This window comes from Hippocampus comes, unplaced genomic scaffold (genome assembly GCF_001891065.2).
Source record: "Hippocampus comes isolate QL1 unplaced genomic scaffold, H_comes_QL1_v1.1 scaffold178, whole genome shotgun sequence".
Classification (NCBI taxonomy): Eukaryota; Metazoa; Chordata; class Actinopteri; order Syngnathiformes; family Syngnathidae; genus Hippocampus; species Hippocampus comes.
Window position 1 is genome coordinate 4,643 of NW_017807733.1, and position 22,419 is coordinate 27,061.

General features: G+C 41.9%; 1 protein-coding gene across 3 annotated transcripts; it reads right to left on the reverse strand.

The window, feature by feature from the left end:
• Positions 1 to 4,711: 4,711 nt before the first annotated feature.
• On the reverse strand, positions 4,712 to 22,112 carry LOC109508203 (para-nitrobenzyl esterase). 3 transcript variants are annotated; one of them, XM_019858082.1, is made up of 10 exons: positions 21,858 to 22,112; positions 19,350 to 19,620; positions 14,261 to 14,681; positions 13,877 to 13,984; positions 10,835 to 11,031; positions 9,944 to 10,143; positions 9,813 to 9,871; positions 8,609 to 8,776; positions 6,240 to 6,467; positions 4,712 to 5,090 (listed from the first exon to the last, which is right to left on the reverse strand). In XM_019858082.1, exons 2-10 carry the CDS (start codon positions 19,611 to 19,613, stop codon positions 4,948 to 4,950), a joined length of 1,788 nt encoding a protein of 595 aa, XP_019713641.1. In that variant the 5' UTR covers positions 19,614 to 19,620; positions 21,858 to 22,112; the 3' UTR covers positions 4,712 to 4,947. The 3 variants fall into 3 exon arrangements, with proteins under 3 accessions (XP_019713641.1, XP_019713644.1, XP_019713643.1); XM_019858085.1 differs by lacking the exon at positions 21,858 to 22,112 and adding an exon at positions 15,449 to 15,450 and having other exon boundaries at positions 19,350 to 19,420; XM_019858084.1 differs by lacking the exon at positions 21,858 to 22,112 and having other exon boundaries at positions 19,346 to 19,460.
• Positions 22,113 to 22,419: the final 307 nt, after the last annotated feature.

A 22,419-nucleotide genomic window follows, 5' to 3' on the forward strand; every position in this document is an offset into this window, starting at 1 on the left:
ATCAGAAAGAAGGAACACGAGAAACTCGAGAAATACCCAGGGCTCAGAGAGGAGCTGGAGAGAGCCTGGAAGGTAAAGTTGACAGTCGTGCCTGTGGTGGTCGGAGCACTTGGGGCAGTGACCCCCCAAACTAGATGAGTGGTTGCAACAGATCCCGGGAACAACATCGGACATCTCAGTCCAGAAATGTGCAGTGCTGGGAACAGCAAGGATACTGCGCAGAACCCTCAAGCTTCCTGGCCTCTGGTAGAGGACCCGAGCTGAATGAGGGATGGACACCACCCGAGGGGTGAGACTAGGATTTTTTTTTTTAAAACTAACATAGCTTCATACTAACACATAATGGGCAACTCCTTAGATGGGCTAATGAGTAGCAATGGTGTTGTGAAGTTATAACTTTTTCAACAACAGATATTTGAACACAAATAGTGAAGCTCCAAATATAGAGAGATAATATAAAAATCCTCTGACATGGATTGTTTATCCTTTGTGAAAAGCGACGAAGATTACTGTAGCTTACTGTGGAGTTGAGGCTGTCTCAATGTACAGTGTAGCCATATCCTCCTGACTACCAGTAGTTCAAATTTGTCCTCTGTCGAGGACATTTGTAAACCTAAATATCTCCCACCCAGTGCATCCAATCGCATTAACTCCTTTTGTTACTCTAAAGAGGACATTCAGTTCTTTCCAATGATACCAAATTTGTAGGGGTTACAAAAAGTAAGAAAATGGCTTCCCTCAGTGCAATCACTTTTTATGGGAAGAGGAAAAGTAATACTTTTTATCAAACACATTTTGTCTTGAAATGCTTTTGGCATTTTATTTATAAGACTCTTATGAACACATTAAAGTGTTGTTTGAGTTGTTTTAAGTGTATTTGAGGCTTGTATTCAAGTGTTTAAAAATGTAGTGGAATTTCAAAAATTTCTTTTGGAGTACGGTAGTCCAATTACTTCACATAGATTGGGAAATTTCAAAATAAATGTGATTGGACAACATTTTTTTCCCCTGGTAGTCAGGAGCATAAGTCTGTATTATGCTGACACCAGGTGGCCAAGGTTTTTAAACACTGGATTAACATTCATCAGTGAACTGCAAATACAAAGTAAGATGTATATTACAGGCGGCCTGGTATCGAGTGGTTAGCACGTCGACTTCACAGTGCAGAGGTACCGGGTTCAATTTCAGCTGCGGCCTTCCTGTGTGGAGTTTGTTTGTTCTCCTCGTGCTTGCATGGGTTTTCGTTACAAGGGGGAAAAAACATTCACAAATTATTTTATTTGGCTTCATAACAGCATCATAACACACATTTCAACTACTTGTTTTTGCAAATATCATTCAAAACATATCCAACAGTGTCTATTCACAGGCAAGTGCAAATGTCCATAGCCAATAAACAAGGTTAAGAAGTAGTGCAAACAGCTGTGCGTGTTATGCAGTAGCATTTCTTGAAAGGGGACATATTTTTGCAATAATTGTTCTGAATATCTTGGATCTAAACATGATTGGGACTTGGTAACAATATATAAATAATAAATAACTGGCGATGTGTCTATGGCATGTGTCACATACTGTCCATAAAAGCTTGGTGAATGACTACTTCAGAGATATGTGCTCCAACGGGGCTGGGGCGGTTGGCGTGAAAGTGTTGGGAGTTGGGCGGTGGGTTGTAGCCCTGCTAGACATCTGTGTAGCCTAAGTTGAGTTCCTCCAGCATTTTATTTGATATCCTAAAATATAATTGTAAATTATTTTCAGGGGCGGCCTGATGGTCGACTCACAGTGTAAAAGTGCAGGGTTCGATTAGGGCTCCAGTGCTCTGATCCATCCAACCATGCATTTTCTAATCCGCTTTTCCTCACAAGGGTCGTGGGTGGGCTGGAGCCTATGCCAGCTGTCTTCGGGCAGTAGGCGGGGGACACCCTGAACTGGTGGACCGCCAATCCCAGGGCACACATAGACGAACAACAATTGACGCTCACACTCATACCTAGGGACAATTACCCTCCCAATAAGACGGTGATCTGTTTGCAATTGTGAGGGGGAAAACTGTGTAAAAATGCATATGTGTAAATACAAAAATCAAAATAAACCTGCAATTGTATGATTTCCATATCAGCACTAAGCCTTCATTTTTTTTAGTAGTTAGTGTAAACACTGAAACAATTTAAACATCAATCTGACGTCAAAACCCTTCTTGAATAGAAACTGGTTACATCATAGGACATGTAGAAAGTTGGGAAATTCAAAATTCCCAGTGGTCTATCAGCAATTCACCAAATCTGCAGTAGCATGCGTCGTGTCTACAAAAGCATCACAGAAAATGTAAAGAAAAAACACAAGTGCCTGAGAAAAAAAACAGCAGTCAGATGAAAGTGTCCCAGAGGTCTTAGTATCACTAAGACTTAGTGATACTAACAATAAACACATACTTTTCTTGCAAGAGTGTTATATGGACATATTTTGATGTTTAGTGAGCCAGTGGTTAGCGCATCAGCCTCACAGTGCAGAGGTACCGGGTTTGATTCCCGCGCCAGCCTTCCTGTGTGAAGTTTGCACATTCCAAAAACATGCATGGCAGGCTGATTGAACACTCCAAATTGTCCCTAGGTGTCAGTGTGAGCACAGATGGTTGTTTGTGTGCCCTGCAATTGGTTGGCAACCAGTTCAGGGTGTCCCCCGCTTACTACTGGGATAGGCTCCAGCACGCCCCGCGACCCTTGTGAGGATAAAGCGGATCAGAAAATGTATGGATGGATTTTGATGTTGGCAATATAGTGAAAAAAAACCCCAAATGATTTTGGATCATGAGAAACATTTTTCAAAAAAAGCTTTATCCACAATAATATATCCAATATTAAACACAGGAGAATGCTCCCTAAACATATTGCTTCAAAGAGGATGAATGGAGCAACATATCTGCCACCAATAGGCTTTCTTGTTGATTAACATTTCCCGAACAAATCAATTTCACAAACTATTCTCATTTGGGTCAATGATGGCGTAATGGCTCATTTGTTCGATTTGGGTGCAGGCAGAGTGGGTTTATTTCCCACTCAGTGGAGCTTTGAATGTTGCCTTACTCTATATGTGACCTATAACTGAATAACGACCAGCCCGGGGTGTTGTATGCCTTTTGGCCGAAGTGGGAAGGGCTCCAGCTCCCCACAAGCCTGAACAGGGCAAGCGGAATAGAAAGTTGAGCTGTTGTCAGTTGAATTTCTTGCATGGCACTGACTCTGCAAACATGTTTACTGTTCAAATCTGTCACTCTTCCTGTGTGGAAATTGAAATCTATGATCTCTGTGATTGTGTGGATATTCTTCCACTATCAATTTTGGGCCGATCTTTTGGGACTCTTTGAATGTTTGGCCAGTGGTCATGAGTTGAGACAAAAAATATTTAATTAATCGTTAGAGTCCGAAATAAATTTTATTTTGAAAATCCAACTCTCCGGTCATGTGCTACATAGAAAAAAAAAAGCCAGCAAACAACTTGTTTGGGGAGCTCCTTTGAAAAGGGAAACAGGCCAACTAATGTGACACAAGAAGAGCTTCTGACTTGCAAAAGAAAAAAAAATGTATTGAAGAAACAAAATCATTAGTCTGACTGAGGGTTTATTGATTGTTGTGTAATGCTGCAAGTGGCTCACAAACGAGGAAATGAAGCCATTGAAAATGCTTTTGCACATTGGGCATTAAAAGCTCACCTCCATTAAAAGACACGCATTTAGAGCTTTTTTCAAGGAAAAGAAATTATCCCAAAATTGGACCAGCTCGTCAAAGAGAAATAATGCCAAGATCCCACTAATTACGACAAAAAACATTCACGGTGTATATTTAATTATTTGTTTCTCCACCGGTCCATTAAAATATGTAAAATTGTGTATGTGAAACCGGTCCGTGGTACAAAAAAGATTCTTGACAGCTGCACTGCTTTAAAAGTAATTGAACAGAAAGAACGAAATACATTAAAAACACTGATAAAGTGAGAGAGAGAGAGAGCGAGAGAGAGAGAGAGAGAGAGAGAGAGAGAGAGAGTATCCCATGAGTCTTCGGGCAGTAGGCGGGGTACATCCTGAATTGGTTGCCAGCCAATCGCAGGGCACACATAGACAAACAACCGTTTACACTCACAACCACACCTCAGGACAATTTAGAGCAGGTGTGCCCAACACATCAATCTACCAGGAATCTGAAGCACCAGGAGGAAGATTTTCAAACGGTGCCCTTACGTACGATAGTTTCTGCACTTAACACGTTGCAAAAGTGCAGTGACTTCCTTTTTACAAACTCACAAAGTATTATATCTACTTTATTTTTGTTTTGTTAATGTTAGGGGCCATTATTGCTGTTGCTCATCATGGCATGCCTGTGTGTGTGCGTGCATATGTGCGCATGTGCATGGTTGTGCTCGCTTGTGTGTGCATGTGTGTATGTGCAACGGGTCGATCGCAGGTGGTTGGTTGCTTGAGAAGTATATCTTCCGTCAAAATAGGGTGCCCCCCTGATTTAGAGTCCCATTAACCTGCCATGCATGATCTTGGAATATGGGAGAGGAAAACGGAGTACCCGGGGAAAATCCATGCAGCCATGGGGAGAACATGCAAACTCTGTGCGCGCACACACACACACACATACATGACAAAGGACATTTTCTTACTTGTGTCTTAGACAGAAAGTTTCAGTTGAAAGGTAAGCCTGACTTCAAGAAATGTGAAATATTTTATCATTTTCGCAACTTGTTTGAAAATGTGTCATACAATTCAACAAGGACAGGCTGCTGTTAAAATGTAATAATGTTTTGTTTTTTTTTTTTTAAATTGTGATATGCTTACAAGCAACTTAAACAGAATATATTCCCTTTACAACAAATTTTGAAGCACGGCCAAGCAAAACACAGCTGAACAATTTTTTTCTTTGCACGTTAGTGAACGCCAATGTATGATCAGTTTATCCACGCATAGGCATATAGGCCGTTCTCCTTCCACAACTGACAGCGCGCAGCTGAATATTCGTTGACAAACAAAAGTTTCCTGGACAGGAGGGCAGTGGCTGCTGGGTAAGCGGACCACCCATCAACCATCTTCCCTGTAAGAGACAGAGATTTTAAGATTACTAGTCTTCATGAAATAATAAGCATACAATATAATCTACAGGCGATTTACAAATCAATAGTTCCATAAAACTCCATATAGTGCAGCAGATAACCAAAACGAAATTTGCTCCACTTATAGCTAATGGCGTCACAAAAAGATTTAGATGTAGAGCCATCATCAATTTTCAAAATGGTGCCCATGGCACCCATTTTTCTTGAATGGCCACCAGCTGCAACTTTTTTCTTATGATTGATCTAAATATTATGATATTTCAAATATATTTACCACACATAGTACTTGGAAAATATGTTTTGGACAATAAAAAACTGTCATTAAATATTCAAGATGGCCACCATCACTTTTATGACTGCCTGATATGGGCAATCTCAATGTCAAATCGTTCATTTTTTTATGATGCGGAATTCAAATTTTGAACTTTGAAAATGGCCAGAAGCTTCTTTCTACCACATTGCAGTATTCACAACGATTGACCACTGGTGACCTATGACCAAAATGGCAGCCATCGGGCTGAAATCAAAATAATAATTGCAAGAAAATAGAGCTATTATCTATTTTATTGTATTAAATTGTTGATCCAATAAACCCAAACATCTCCCCAAATCCGAAAAATAAAAACTGTCATGATTCGGTTTGGGACCAACAGGTGGCACTGTAGGGCTCCCCTGCAGCTGCACACCTGTTGGTCATTAGGTAATTAGTGGCTTTAAAAGGACTCCCAGCCCGAGCAATCATTGTCGGGTCATTGTTGCTTTGTGGTACTGTCATGTTTGTTTGCTGTCATGTTTGTTTCAGTCATGTTTTGGTCAGTGTTATGTTTTATCTTCAGTCATGTGTTTTGTTTGATACTTTGGACTTTGTTTGTTTTGGATTTCGTTTTCTCTGAGTTTTAATACAATCTTTCAAGTACACCCTGCTCCTCCCTCCTGCCTGCTTTTTGGGGTCCACCACCACCTCGCAACGTGACAAAAACAACAGAAACAACTCAACCATTTCATAAATGGAAAAGTAATGGAGGGGACGTTGAAGCACAACCAGGGCACACTGTGAAACTCAGTATGGTGTTCAGTGCTAGCTAAATACACGATACACTCAAGACACAGAAGCAGAAAAACACTCTCACCTGTTTTGGCAAAGTTCACGAGATGCTGTGTTACAAGATCCTGGAAACTCTTGTCTTGATCAGAGAGTGGTTTCCCCAGAACTAACTCCAGTCCCCCAAAGAAAGCAATGATATCCAAGCAGTGGAAAGAGAAGCGGCTGTGAAACGGCATCAGAGGAATAGTTGTGTTGACTGCTCCAGAAGGCGTGTGCGTCACTACATAGCGATAAACAGGACTCTGAAGGGCCGCTGCAGGAACACAAGTTCATTGAAAAGGCAAAGTGAGGCAGGAATCCTACACCAAAAAAATTCTAGATTATTAAATGATAACAGAGAACAAATGATCATGGCAAACTATCCAATTCAGTGAATAGCTGTTTCTTAAAAATAAAAATAAAAATAAAAAAAATAAAAAAACGCCATATTATTATACTTGCAGACAAAGCTTCTGAAGAACTTAACCCTTTCAGGGACAGCGGATCATGTTATCAGGTTACAGGGTGCATGAAAGGGTTAAAATGAGGTTTAAGATAGATCAACTCTTGATATATATATATACACTATTCAAAAGACAAGGTTTTTGGGGTGGAGTGGACAAAACAACAACTCCAAGACTTCCCACTCTCTGCTTTCCAAATATTTCAGTTCCTTCTTGAAATTAGAGAAGTTCCGAGGCCAAGACCTCATCATCGTGTGGTCAAAGCTGCTGCAAAAGTGTGACTACGTTTTAATATTAAAGGTAGACTGCAAATTGACCATTGTTCAAAGTTTAGGGAGAATGTTAGAAACAGAATGTCGGTGTTGCATTAACATCACTCACGAATAAAACAGCTTGTGAAGTCTCGGATGGAACACTGATACATGGTTGAAGTGGGGTGTCACCTGCATTTGACCCTGATTGGTGCACATTTGAAACTGAAGCCCCGCACCTTACGTCATGATTCAAGTTCACAGGTTCGCTTTGGCATCATTCCTCATTGCTTGCAAGACAAATTCAGATTTTCATAAGAGAGGCAAAGCTTTCACATGATGAGATTTGATGGAGAAAAAAATGGCCTCCTAACTTGGTTTTTATATTGTTTAAAACAAATTGACCTATCTTTGCATCTCATATGAAAATACATGGCCAACTGGATTAATTAACACGGCGTTTAACGTTTTAGTTCAAGCAGGTGGAGACAGCTTCAGTGACAAGCTCCATCTATCGATTGGGTGTGGAACATTTAATACTTTATTAAATGTTACTTTAACAATGGGAGATGTGGCTGCAGTGTGTGTATATAGACAATTTGCCATAGTTAAAATTAATACCCTCTGTGTTGATTTCAAGCCAGCAGGTTTGCAGTGTACAATGTATATTAATGTACCGGTAATATGAAGAGGGCGGCACTGTGGGCGACAGGTTTGCACGTCCGCCTCACAGTGCAGAGGTGTAGGGCTCGATTCCTGGCTTCAGCCTTCCTGTGTGAAGTTTGCATCTTCTCCCCGTGCCTGTGTGGGTTTTCTCTGAGTATGTTGGTTTCCTCCCACATTCCACATGGCAGGCTGATTGAACACTCTAAATTGCCCCTAGATGTGTGTGTTGGTGCGAATGGTTGTTCGTTTATGTATGCCATGCGATTGGCTGGCCACCAGTTCAGGGTGGACCCGGCCTACTGACCGAAGACAGCTGGGATGGGCTCCAGCACGCCCGCGACCCTCGTGAGGATTCACGGTTCAGATAATAGATGGATAGATGAAGAGAAATACATGCTGTCCTTGAATTAACATCCAAAGTCTTACCTTGATTCAAGGGTTGCTAACTAACAAGTGTGCTTGTTTCAAGCTGAGATAAAACTTTCTGCATGTCAGCTGACCTCAACATTTCTGCTTTTTAGTTTCATTTGAAGACCAATTTTCAAGATGTATTGCATAATTCACAATTTTTTTTTATTCATTGAGTATTTTCATCCATCCATCCATTTTCAACATCGTTTATCCTGAAGAGGGTCACAGGAGGAAGCTGGAGCCTATCCCAGCTGACTTTTGGGCGAAAGGCGGACTAGTTGGCAGTCAGTCGCAGGGCACATGCAGACAAACAACCATCCACACCCACATTCACACTGTGACTGAGTGGGAATCGACCCCACTCTGCCCGCACACAAGTCAGGCGAGTTTACTACGTTACGATCACACTATCAGCGACTGAGTACTTTCATGATTCTATATGTAGAAGACACTGAGAAATGAAAGAAGATATTAGAGACAGAATAAAAGTTGTTGTGCTCCACGTGGTCTCATAACAGCACACAGATGGCTATCTGAAATGTATGCATTATCTGTTTGATGAAAGCAAACTTTTTAAGCTATCAGGACAAAATTATAACATAATCATTAAGAAGAGGATTTACCAGCGGCCTTCTGGGCTAGATCATTGTTGGGACATGTCACTCTGATGTCAGAAACCATGGTCGTGTATGCTCTCTCAGGACAGCGGTCTGTGGTGGGGCAGGGGTCGGAGGAGGGATAAAGCTCTAATGCTGCTTTAGGAAGATTCTCGCTAAAAGACTTGAGTTTTTCTGAAAAGGAGACAAGTAATGACACATACATAAAAAAACTAACATACTCAATTTTAACACATTTCTGAACATTTCCAACGTGGTTCTTGTGGGTTACTGAACAAAGAAATGCAGCCAAGTATGAGGCTAGTGCTATTTAAATTAGCCTGGCTGCGATGTAACAGTAGGTCCTAATTCTGACCAGATTGGTTCAAAACCTTTCTGAGTGGCAGCACAAAAAATTTACGACACTTGAAAGGAGGACAACCGGTGAATCTATAGACCCAATGATGTGTACAAAAACAAATACAAAGTTGTTTTTCTATATTTCTCCTTTGGGAGCATGCCATCTAATACACAAAATCAGTCTTTTGTAAATATTTCAAACATAATCATCCATGTAAGTAGTTACTTTTTACTTTTACAAATCTATGCCCAACAAAATAAAGCTTCCATTCACTTTTCATTTTTATTGTTAGGTGGCCTGAAACAAGTGACAAACAATGAAGCCTTTCTGCAACGGGGTTACCAACCTTTTTGAAAGTGAGAACTACTTCGTGTGCACTGACTAATGCAAAGGGCGAACAGTTCGACACATACTTCTGAAATAAAAATTTTGCTCAAATCACCTTTCAATATGTTTGAATTCATCGTTGATGATATTCATTTATGTGAAGACAGCATTCAGGTTAATGATTTAACCAGAAACAGACAAATGTCAATAACACCCTATTCCGAGAAATCTCTGTACAGGTTTACATTTTCAAATGGTTATTTCTACAGCAACACGAGGAAATCACAATGTCCCAACACTGGTGAGATGGTCTGCAGGCTACTCGTGAGTTCCTTGGGGGCTACCTGGTGCACCAGGTTGACCTTTGAATTCTGACTATCTTGATTGGTTCGGAAAAATTAAGGTCTTCATTTTGAAAAATGCTTTGACATAGATTGTTTTTGTATCCATGTTCACTCTGTCAGAAAAAGTATTGCTTTACGTCTCCCTGTTTTCAATTTATTGCATGCTCGAACTATTGAGCCGCTCTGTGGGCTTCGTTACCTGTCACAAACCACTTGTAGTCGCCCCAGGTCCACATGGAAATATTTTCAGGCGATGGACTGCAGAGGAAACAGTTGATCACAGTTACAACTGAACTATAAATGAAAAACTTGAACAGGATTAAACTTCACCTGAAGTCCACTTCCTGCTCTGTTGTCCCAATGACGAAGGGAACATCATTGTAAGCTCCTTTCTTTTCCCATATCTCAAACGGTGATGCTTCAAGGACATACCCGTCCACCACTGCAACAGGACCACAGAAGAGCCCCTTGGTCGGAAGGTTAACCAAGTCATCTGCAGCCCAGGAGGGGTATTGCTGCCATGGGATAGCCTGTCACAACCAAAATTTTTGTCTGTGGCTGGATATAAATTGCTGTTTGTGTTTTGAACTTCAGTCCAAAAGTGAAACCCAACGAGAGACTCTTGAAATACAGTATGCTAAGTAATGAATACACAATATGTTGACCTTATTTTATACATTCAAATATTTAAAAGAAAGAAGTAGACCACATTTTCTTAATGTCAGATAAGAAAGCAAGGCCACTTCAAAATAATAATATCCATCCATCCATCCATTTTCTGAACCGCCTTATCCTCACAAGGGTTGCGAGGGGTGCTGGAGCCTATCCCAGCTGTCTTCGGGCAGTAGGCGGGGGACACCTTGAACCGCTTGCCAGCCAATTGCAGGACACATGGAGGCAAACAACCATCGATGCTCACACTCACACCTCGGAACAATTTTGAGTGTTCAATCAGCCTGCCATGCATGTTTTTGGAATGTGAGAGGAAACCGGAGTACCCGGAGAAAACCCAAGCAGGGTGGGGAGAACATGCAAACTCCACACAGGCCCAGGGAGAACATCCAAACTCCACACAGGAAGGCCAGAGCCGGGATCGAACCCACGACCTCTGCACTGTGAGGTAGACGCGCTAACCACTGGACTACCGGGCCGCCCCAAAATAATAATAATTCCCCGCCCCAAAAAAGGCTCCTCACTGAGATGGAAAATCTAAGTTGGCACCTGTAATATCTCTTTAACAGAGAGATGTCGAAGGCATGCAATGTCCTTGCAGCCTGTGTTCTTCAGAAAGACCAAATTGTCCGACTCAGCCTGTTCCAATGTGGCATTGTACACATACGAGCCACTCATATCCACTGCCGCATGGAAGAGACCCTTCGCGAGCGGTGACATCATCAAGGTCCACACGGAGGTTCCACCTTACAGAGAAGAAAAACATGTTATCACAGGAACCCTTAATTGAGTGGACCGTGGCCCTCTTCCTGTTATTTTTACTCGGAAGAATGACTTCAGAGACACAACAATATGCTCCTCCATTTGTGAATTCCAGCAGCAGCGTATGCCTCGGGTCATTGCCTAATTGGCTCCCATTCTATTTCACATCAGAGACTCCGAATCGGCCAGCGTCTGTGTTGACCACACACAAGTATTTTGAGTAATAACTACAGAACGCCAACCATTCTCACTATGGGTCTGGATAATAATTATGAGACATCCATTAATTGAACCTTTGCTGACTTTGGGAGGAATCGCACTGAAAATCGGTCGAACTATCAGTCTGGGTAGCCAGATTTATTTCATCCATCCATCCACCATCCATCCATCCATCCATCCATCAATTTCCTGATCTGCTTCTTCTCACAAGGGTCGCGGGGCATGCCGGAACCTACCCCAGTTGTCTTCGGGCAGTAGGCAGGGGACAACCTGAATTGTTTGCCAGCCAATCGCAGGGCAAACAAAGACGAACAACCATCCGCGCTCAAACTCACACGAGGGACAATTTAGAATGTTCCATTAACCTGGCATGCACATGCATGTCTTTGGAATGTGGGAGGAAACCGGAGTACCCAGAGAAAACCCACGCAGGCACTGGGAGAACATGCAAACTCCACGCAGGAAGGCCGGAGTCGGAATCGAACCCTGCACTCCTGCACTGTGAGGCCAACACGCTAACCTGTCGATCTCCGGGCCCGATTTATTTAATTATTTTCAAAATGAAATAATAACTAATTTCTACAACATCTCTTAGCAAGGATGTTGCATGGGCCAAATAACAATTCATTGAATTTGTAGACTTGGATAAAGGTGGGGCGGCCCAGTGGTCCAGTGGTTAGCGCGTAGACCTCACAGTGCACAGGTTGTTGGTTTAATCCTGGCTCCGGCCTTCCTGTGTGTAGTTTGCATGTTCTCCCCGGGCATGCGCAGGTTTTCTCCGGGTACTCCTGTTTCCTCCCACATTTCAAAAACATGCATGGCAGGCTGATTGAACACTCTGAATTGTCCCTAGCTGTGAGTGTGAGCAGGGATGGTTGTTTGCCTCCGTGTGTCCTGCAATTGGCTGGCAAGCGGTTCAAGGTGTCCCCCGCCTACTGCCCAAGACAGCTCCAATCGACTACAGCAGCGGTGGCCAACCCGCGGCTCGCGAGCCGCATGTGGCTCTTTAGCCGGTTCAATGCGGCTCCCGGGCTTTCACACGACAATTGTCGAAAACGCCTCGGTGATGGCGCTGCCATTAAAACATAGAACGTACTATGTCAGCCTATCACCAATCCCGTTATTTGATTGACACAGAGGGCAACCAATCAGATGACTGAATCACCGCTCATGCGCAGACAACGGCGCTAAGTGATCAGTGCTAAGCGAGTCATTCCCTTTGTGTTTAAGGCAGGGGTGTTCAATACGTCGATCGCAATCGACCAAGAGCCAGCAGACTGGTCCCAAGTCGACCGCGAGCAGTGGGAGGAGGAAATGGGGGAAAAAAATTTGTGTGTTTGTGGTTTTAGGTTTCATTTATGTTCGGGCGCTCAGGCTGTTGCTCGTCGTGGCGTGCATGCATTTGTGCGCGAGTGCATAGTTGCGCGCGCGCGCGTGTGTGTGTGTGTGTGTGTGTGTGTGTGTGTTTGTGTGTGTTCATATGCTTGCACATGCGCGATCGGGTCGATCGTGAGAGGTTGGTGCTCCAAAAGTCGATCTTTGGGCAAAAAAGTGTGTGTGTGTGTGTGTGCGTGCGTGCGTGCGTGCGTGCGTGTGTGTGGCTGTTTGCAGTAACACAGTAAAAAAATTGGTTCTTCGTCTCTGACTGGTTGGCCACCCCTAGGCTACAGCATGCCCCGCGACCCTTGTGAGGATAACGCGCATCAGATAATGGATGGATGGATGGATAAAGGTGTCAATCAAAGTTTTAAACTGACATTGCAGCGTGCTTGCATTGGAGCCAAGTGATGTTTCGTGGCACTGCCAGACGTTACGGTAGACCAGATAAAACTTAAATGGAATATTATAATCATGAACATGCATAATGCTGACATTGGGCCAGCGATGCGTTGAATTTTTTTCAGCCTTGGCTTATCGCTGTGCTCTTTAGATTACTTTTCAAATTAGGAAACTGAATATTTAATTAAGCATTTATAATGGTTACTATCCTGTCATCTTAATGCAATTTTATTCAAACAATTCGGTGAGGTTTGCAATGTGTTGTGTTCATCTTCCTACTGTACAGTAGATTAAATTAATGGCAAATTTGATTGATGATGAGAGACATCCCCGACTTCTGATCTCAGTAAGTGCAGCACTCGGGGAAGCTTTACCACTGTTCCCAATTTTCTTATTTGTTCTTTAACTGGTTTGGAATGTGGTATGACATGTTTCTGTTGGAGATCTTGACTTGTTGTCGACTGTCTGACGGGAACTATTTTGTGACTTCTTAATTAAACACATTTTTCGGTAATCAGGTCAAGGCGTGGCCAGTGTAATTGAACTAACTTTCCAAAAACTGTGGTTAATCATTGTTAAATGCATGCTTTACCAAGTGGGGGCAATTACCATTTCACGTAGGGCTTGACCGGTTTGGATTATTTTGCCCCAAATGAATAAAATAATCATTTAGAAAATGTATTTTGTATTTACTTGGGCAGTCTTTGGGGGATTAAAATTGGCAAGATGATTTGAAATATTTAAGCGTGATGAATGTGAAAAAGTGTGCAATTAATTGTTCAGGGCAATGTGAATCTTATATTGACAATAAATAAAATATTGTTTTCTTACCTGAACTCTGGCCAAAGATGGTAACTTTCCCAGGATCGCCTCCAAAAACGTGGATGTTTCTTTGTACCCATTTTAATGCAAAAATCTGGTCCATGAAGCCATAATTCCCTATGGAGGAAGAGAGGGCTTTCTTTTCAATGTCCCATTTTTCAAGTTAAAAAAAAAAAAAAAATCCACTATATTCCTTCCAAGAGTGGATTAGACAAGAAGTAACTGTCAACACTAAGAATTAGTGTATATTTATAAATTCACCCTTTTGTTGAAAATTGCATTGCTTCTGTAATCCAACACAATGTAAATAGCGATCCATTATTTGAGAGTGAAAGCTTTTTGACAAGACATATCTGCCAAACCCATGCTTGAAATAAACCAAATACAACTGACCTGAAGTGTTTTTCGGAGAGCCTTCCCTTAGTATCTCCAGTGCCAGGAAGCCAAATGCATTGAGTCTGTAATTGAAGCTGACGTACACCATCCCAGTTTCTGCTGCAAGCTTCTCCGTGGGTGAGTAGCCTTGCTCGCTACCACTGAACATGTGTAGATAACCTCCATGGATCCAGACCATGACGGGCAGCTTTGCGTCGGCCTTGAGCGTTGGTGTCCACACATTGATGAAGAGACAGCCCTCTTGGCCTATCACCTTGCCTGTGCTTGACAGCGGTTGCACTTGAGGACACACGCCGCGGAAGCGGGTGGCATCCGTGACACCATCCCGACACACTGGGTCGGCAGGAGGTGCCCAACGCAGTTTACCAACTGGCGGAGCTGCATATGACATGCCTTTAAAGGAGTAGGCACCGTTTTTCTGCAAAATGTGGTGGATTACAGTTCATTCAATGTGGATTAATGGAGACAAAACAGTCATATGAGCATATTCTGGCTGAGAGAAAATGCCACGGTTGCATTACTATTATTATTACATTTTAAGGACGGAAAATCCGAACACTTTAGCAGGAGTGCTAGCATAAACAGAAATGTAAATTGAATACTAAGGGCCTTATTCTCTTGACCAGGGCAAGTCTAGTGCAAAGCACGGTCTAATTCTACACATGGGTGGAATTTTATTCAGAAAAGGGTATTTGCGCCATTGTGGGCATGAACACAGCCAACCTGCTTCCTGGCCAAAGAAAGCGGATCCTCTCATTCCCTTGAAAATTCAGCACAGGAGAAGCGCATGTTCTACATGGCAAAAGCAAAAACTGACTCGCTGGAGTCCATACAAGAGAGTGACGCACAGAAAGTACGTTTATAAGGAATTCCAACAGACGTAAACTTTGTCAGGACGAGAATGGATCACCACTCTGAAGTGGGCACTTGGTGACCGCCTTCTACCCCGATCGTTCATGTCAGTGTGTGAAAACTCTCTCCCAAAGTCAAGTTCTGAGGATGCAGATGTTTGATATTTTTTGTAAAAATTGACTGGGAAATGTTCGGCCAGTTTTAAGTTAATATCTTCCTGTTTACTGTTTCAATAGAGATGAGGGAAACTAATATCCCAATCGGTTGGTTCAGATCCTGTAGTGTAATGCAGTAAGTCTACTTCAAAACCACAAAATAATGACCCAACATAACTTCTTTTAAATAAAGGTGTATATATGGACAAATGATGCATACTGATTTTTGTCAGTGTAATCGTTGCTAACCGAGTCAAGTACTGACACGCCTCTCCCACTGATGGACGCCCATTTTGCTGACGACTCACAGAAACATGCACTGAGGGTCCGGTGTGTTTGTTGGGGGGGGGGGGGTGTTGAGCGAGTGAACTGAATAGGTGTGTGATAGTGAGTGTTCCTCTTTTTAATCGGATCACTGCAGGGACTGTGTTGGCCTACAATCTTTGTTTGAATCTAATATTTTTGTGTATTTATTTGAATATAAACTTGTAGGGTTGCAGTTCTGTGTTAGATGTTGGTGAAATTATTCATATTCAAGACTGTCTTGTGTGTTTGTCCGCGAGCAGGTTTGCTTCCATTAACTATTTATACTGTACAGCAGGGGTCTCAAACTCAGGTCCTGGAGGGCCGCTGTCCTGCATGTTTTCCAAGTCTCCGTGTTGCAACACACCTGATTCAAATGAACATGTTCAATGTCAGGCTTCCGCAGAGCTTGCTGATGATCTGATCATTTGAATCAGGTGTGTTGCAACAGGGAGACTTGGAAAACATGCAGGACAGCGGCCCTCCAAGACCGGAGTTTGAGACCCTTGCTGTACAGTCAAACCTCGGTTTTCGAACGTCTCTGTTCTCGACCAAATCGGTTTTCGACCAAAAATTTAGAGTTTTTTATGCCTCGGATGACGACCGAATTTCGGTTCTCGAACAAAGTGAGTGCACTTGAATGCATCACTTGACTCCTCTCGCCTTCCTTACGCGAGGAAGTGACGCTTCCTCGGGTAGACGAGTAAGTGACGCTTCCTCATTTAGCATTTCATGGTGAACAGACGTGTTCAGGAACCTTTTTTTTTTTTTTAAAGAGTGTGGTTTCGGTTTTCGAACAACTCGGTTTTCAAACAGCCTTCTGGAACGGATTATGGTCGAAAACTGAGGTATGACTGTATATGGAAACGCTCTGCACTACTTGTACACTAGGTGGCGGTATTTAGTAAAGCACTGTAATCCGAAAAAAGAACCGAGAAGAAGAAGGAGGAGGAGGAAAAGGAGGAGGAGAAGGAGACGACAAAGAGGGTGTGTTTGTGTGTGCAGCTCTTTGGGCATACACCGTATGATGTAGATACACTGATAGTGCACTCCATTTACCATTTTAATCACACTTATTTTGCTGGCACTCAATTGAACCCCGCAAACAAGGTAAAGTCTTGAATATAAATAATTTCACCAACATTTTACATAAACCCACAACCACAAAGGTTTATATGCAGATCACAAAGATAGTAAAATAACTGACTGGCGGAGCGGTGAAGTTTACCGAAGAAAGCATGACGGACTGACGATTACAGTTTGGTTGAGTTATAAAGAAATAACAAACTGACAATGACGGAAGGGTAAATTGTAAAATGCCCACCTCTGATTATTAATATGATTCATATGTACCTATAATACATCTGAAAGTTGTTTTTGTCATCAAAGGGAGAAAGAATTGAGAGTGGTATGAAATTAATTTGAAAATAATTTTGAAAATATTTGCTTTCGTTACAGTTTAATTTACACATTGTCTGTGTGAGGCTTCTGACTCTTCCTTGTTTTGCTTTCAGCACGGCATCCAATTAGTGTCACATTCCCAGCCTGTACAGGAATGCAATTCGGAAGAGTCCAAACTGGTTTTAGCTCATTTCATAGGCAACCACAGATGGTGAGCTGCAAGCAGTGGGAAGACAGTGAGGAGCATGTCGCTCCTTTGTGCAGCCACAGTATTCTTCACCAACACAGTGAGTTTCAAGTTTAACAAGGAAAATCGTCTCTTACCCTGGAGGATATTCCTTTATCAAATTATTTCTGAATGCTCACACTGAGCTGCCCCAAGACATCGTCGAATGTTTTTTTTTCTATCACATCTATCCGCTTGCGGATATTATGACAGAAGTGATCTCTAACACTGGAGACTTCGGCCAGTAAGGTGAACTGAAATATAATTCACGAGGTGAAACTCTGCAGCATCACACTCAAAGGGAAGTCTTGCGAAGACAAATTTGCCTTGCTTGAGAGAACATGTTATCAGAATTGCTAATGTCGTCTTAAAATCACTTTAGAATATTTTTTTGAAACATTTAATGCAATACCAACACAATGTATGATGCATCAAGCGTGCAATTGCTCTGGCTTAGCCATATTCAATTACAATAAAGTCGAATGTAGAACTAACCTGGACATGGTAAGCCATCATTAGGATGTGTGTTTATTTTTGACATTTTGAGATGTGTATTCTGGCATCTTATTGCTGTATGTGAATTGTTTCAAAAATGCAGTGAAATAAAATTGAACTGACCAATGTGCAACCATCATTGCCCTGTCACCTATATTGTACACAAGTACAGTTCTACCTCTGGGTACCTGATTTTAACAATGATTCTACAGATTGTTTCACCATGATGTCACACATACTACAGTAGTAGCAAAAGATTGAGCGTTTCTCCAAAAGCAACACTCGTAAACCAAACCCCTACATATCATTTGAGGAATATAGAGTCCTTGAGAAAACAGATTATGTATCCTTTTTTCTGTCTAAATGTGTGAAGTGTCGGTCCAAAAGAAGATACGTGAGGGAAATTGCTTCGATACAGAACGGCAGCCACAATTTACATTTCAACAGCAGACGTGTGCACATTTTGAGCATGACATCTCTGATCCACTGGCAAAAAGGACACTTTGATTCTTTCCTTTTTCATCTAGAATTGCTTCAAACAGCAAAGCGTATACGGGAATTGCGTTTAGGTTATGATTGCATGACTGTCCATGTCTTATGTGTTGTTTTGTAATATTATTGTTGTTATTTTATGTTCACTGTTCTGTAAAGAGCTTCATTACAGCTGCAGCTGTTGTGAAAGTGCTATACAAATAAAGATGTATTGTAAAGACAGATGTGGTGGAATTTTAGACAAAGGTAACACGATCACTGAGGGACTTGCTAATTATTTAACTTTTATGTTCAAATTAATGGTAGAGGTGAAATAAACGGGCACTGCAGAACTGACGTTTGCTAACAAGGTAGCGATTATCTTTTGCTAAATAATTCAATGACAACCCAAATAAACATTGAGAAAATGCCTTTCCCAATATCTACCTTTACAAATGGCTACTCGGTTTTGATTTTTATGTGTGAGACACAACACCCTAGCCCAGGGGTGGCCAACCCTCGGCTCGCGAGCCGCATGCGGCTCTTTGGCTGGTTAAATGCGGCTCCGGGGCTTTCACACGACAATTGTCCAAAACGCCTCGGCGATGGCGCTGCCATTAAAACAACGGCGCTTAATACATAGAATGTACTCTGTCAGCCTATCACCAATACCGTTACTTGAGTGACATAGAGGGCAACCAATCAGATGACTGAATCACCGCTCATGCACAGACAACGGCGCTAAGTGCTAAGCTAGTCAGCGAATTACCTCTGTTTTTAAGGCAGGGGTGCCCAATATGTCGATCGCAATTGACCAAGAGCCAGCAGACTGGTCCCAAGTCGACTGCGAGCGGTGAGAGGAGGAAATGGGGGAAAAAATTTGTGTGTTTGTGTTTTTAGGTTTCATTTATGTTCGGGTGCTCAGGCTGTTGCTCGTCGTGGCGTGCATGCATATGTGCGCGAGTGCATGGTTGTGTGTGTGTGTGTGTGTGTGTGTGTGTGTGTGTGTGTGTGTGGCTCTTTGCAGTAACACAGTACAAAAATTGGCTCTTAGTCTCTGACTGGTTGGCCACCCCTGCCTTAGCCATTGAAGGATTGAATATTTGGACAGATCAAATCTTTTTTTCTTCATTTATATTTATAACTCGATGAACAAAGTAATCATCAAAAATTAGAAACTCACTTGTCTTCCTCTGAATTTGCCACAGTCAGTGGTCACTTGGACAAATCCAGATGGGAGTGTCTGGGCTACATAGCCCAGGTAAGTGGCCAGAACAAGGAGAGCCAGCACCCCGAGGCAGATGAGCAAAATGCAGCGTCTGGAAAGCACCAGGAAGGGGCTGATGTAGTGTCTGTGTCGAACATATTGCACCTCCTCTTCATCCTCCTCCTGCACCAGGTAGCGGTACTCGTTCCTTTCCGGTACCTCAAAGGCGTCCTCATTCATCTTCTATCTAGGAGGAGACACAGAAAATACAACTGTACAATACGTTGCATTCCAGGTGACATGTGTAGTGCTATGTACGATGGCGGCGCGTGCACCCGCAGCGGCTCCTCTCTCTCCTGATGTTGAGAGGAAAGTCATCTGTGCTCAATGTTGCACATGTAGCACATTTAACAATAAAGTTGACTTGACTTGACTATGGCTTATAATGGCTTGATAGAGCACAAGGAAGTTAAGTTTGTGTACTCATGTCCTAGATTCAGTCATATAAGATACACTCTCAAAAGGTTTTGTGATTACAGATTCATTGCACTTTTTTAGAGAAACGACCACGTGCTGGGATTACATACCAGGAAATCTACAGCAGTCTCACATTGTTTTGTCATTTTGTTAAAAAGGGACATACACAACTGTACAGTCCAAGCAATTATATGGCGATGGCGATTGATAGGATTTTAGCGATTTTGATGCCATACTTGATACTGCTTATCAATCCGATTCATTATCAGTCTTCACTGGGTGAGGAAAGGAAATAACACATATGTGTTTGCTTGTTTTAACTCTTTAATGTCTTCAACTTTGGACAAAACAATACAGCATATTTATTATGCACTCATAATTGTCAGTATGGGGCTTCGACACAGGACACTCTTGCAGGATTCAGAGTAAAATTATTTGAGGATCAGCGGCTGAAAACTCAAAACAGGCAAGGCTGTCAAAACAAGGCAAGGACTGGTCAGATCTGTGGCGAGAGGCTGGAGTGCACACATAAGGACCAAACACACTGGCACAGGACAAAGAGAGACAAGGACCATTTAAACACAAGGTAAAGGGCAACAGGTGGAAACAAGCAGGGCAGGGCTGACAAACAGACTGGCACAGGGGGATGAGCAAGTGACCTGAAAGGATAGGAGGATCATTCTTTCATAATAAAACAGGAAGTGACCAGACAAATAAACAACCCTCACCACAGTGTGACAATCATCTGTAATATATCTTTAGATACCCAGGGAGACACCCTGAACTGGTTGCAGGGCATACATAGACAAACAACCATTCGCGCTCACAATCACATCTAAGGACAAGTGAGAAATCAATATACACAGCAAATCTTAACTGTGTGCATTATTTACAGCCCCACTAAGCTGATAAGAAGACGAATAACACTGGTCAACAGCAAATTTTAATCAGAGACAGCTTTGTATGTCCCTAAGTGTACTTTTGATGCCCATTTCAAAAACATCTTCAGTTCTTTTTTCAAGCATATCCGGTTTTTCAGATCCTTTTTTTTAAAAGTTTGAACTATGAAAGCTTGCGCAGTAAAGATTTTACCATGCGTTATAATTTATAGCGATGACGTTTCATAAAAGAAATCCACCTGATTAAAAATAGACGACTTGCATGTAAATGAAATGGAAAGCGCACCAAGTCACTATAGCTGTCTGGTTAAGGACTAAAATAAAAAAAAACAAGAACATTGTCTGAAGAGTGGTCATTGAAGAGGCTTATAACGCTCGCTGTCAAATTATTCAACAGGAAAGTATATTTATTTTTCAACAAACTACATTCTTGCAAAGTAAGAAGGCGGCAGGATTCCATTCCATGATTGTGCATTGTGCAGAAAGACAGCTTGTGAACACAAGTCGTTGTGCGATTCCATTAATGGCTTGTGGCGCACAATGGAAGTAATTTCCTGAGGGACTGGAAAGCGGAAACTAAGTTAGTTACCCATAGTGTAACTTGGTGCGTGTTTTCACGGTGCGTTAAGTTACAATAGTGTTTTCGTGATTTATCGTGTAAACTTTACTGTCAGATTTGGGTGAGCACGGTTCAGCAACAGCGATTTCCTCACTTCTACGCCAAGCGCTCGCCAACAGGAACATACAAATACAAATCCGAAAAAAAATGCAGTTTTACATTTCCTTAACACAGGAAGGATGGATTTAACGTGATCCAGAAGACTGTGTAGCAACACAAAAATGCGTGTTGATCTCGCGCACAGTTGTTGCACGACCGATTGTCCTTTATGTCAAAATATATGACAAAAGAGGCAGCTACGTTTCCTGCAGATATTGGGTACACTGTACTGTCTGAATCTAGATCTGAACCGAGTCAGTTACAGTAAAACACGTCCCCATGTTTACCAAATAGGGACTTCATTTCGTAAACATCAACTTCCTCTGCAATTACAGAGCTATTAAATAAGTTCGTGGAAAATACATTGAATCCGTATTTTCCTCTGCTTACCATGTGCTGAAAAATACGACTGGAACACAAGTAAACTCCCAAAAGCGGTCAGGAACGCCAACACTTCAAAAGACGAGGTCATGCCATCATCCACTTCGATTGTCAATATGTGTTTACACTGTGCATTACGGTAACACGATGTCAATGATCTCCTGAAGCCTCTTTCAAAATAGAAGTACAAACGAAACCACCGATGCTCATGATTTACAAATCACTAGATTGAATATTTCCTATGCAGCCATTCCGCTGCTGGAAAAAAAATTGATTATCTCTGGATGCCGCCCAGGAGGTTTCATCAAAGATCTGATGTTGTATTTCAAAATAAAAGTCATTTTAAATCTGTATTAATTATTATGAATAATAATAATAATAATAATAATCATGATAATCATGTTTTCAAAGTGATATTAAAGTTTTATTAAGATCTGGTGTTTAATTTTAAAAAGTGTTCTGAAAGTTTCATATAGACTCTGTATGAAATACCATTTAAAAACATATATACACAATACTGTATAGAGAATACAGTATTGTGTATATATGTTTTTAAATGGGTTTATTATGA

Coding starts and splice junctions, on each gene's coding strand:
- LOC109508203 (XM_019858082.1), bottom strand. CDS start 19,613: ATGAATGAGGACGCCTTTGAGGTACCGGAAAGGAACGAGTACCGCTAC. Junction 13,985..14,260: donor CTCTCCGAAAAACACTTCAG/GTCAGTTGTATT, acceptor CTTCCTCCATAG/GGAATTATGGCTTCATGGAC. Junction 9,872..9,943: donor GAGCAGGAAGTGGACTTCAG/GTGAAGTTTAAT, acceptor TTTCCTCTGCAG/TCCATCGCCTGAAAATATTT.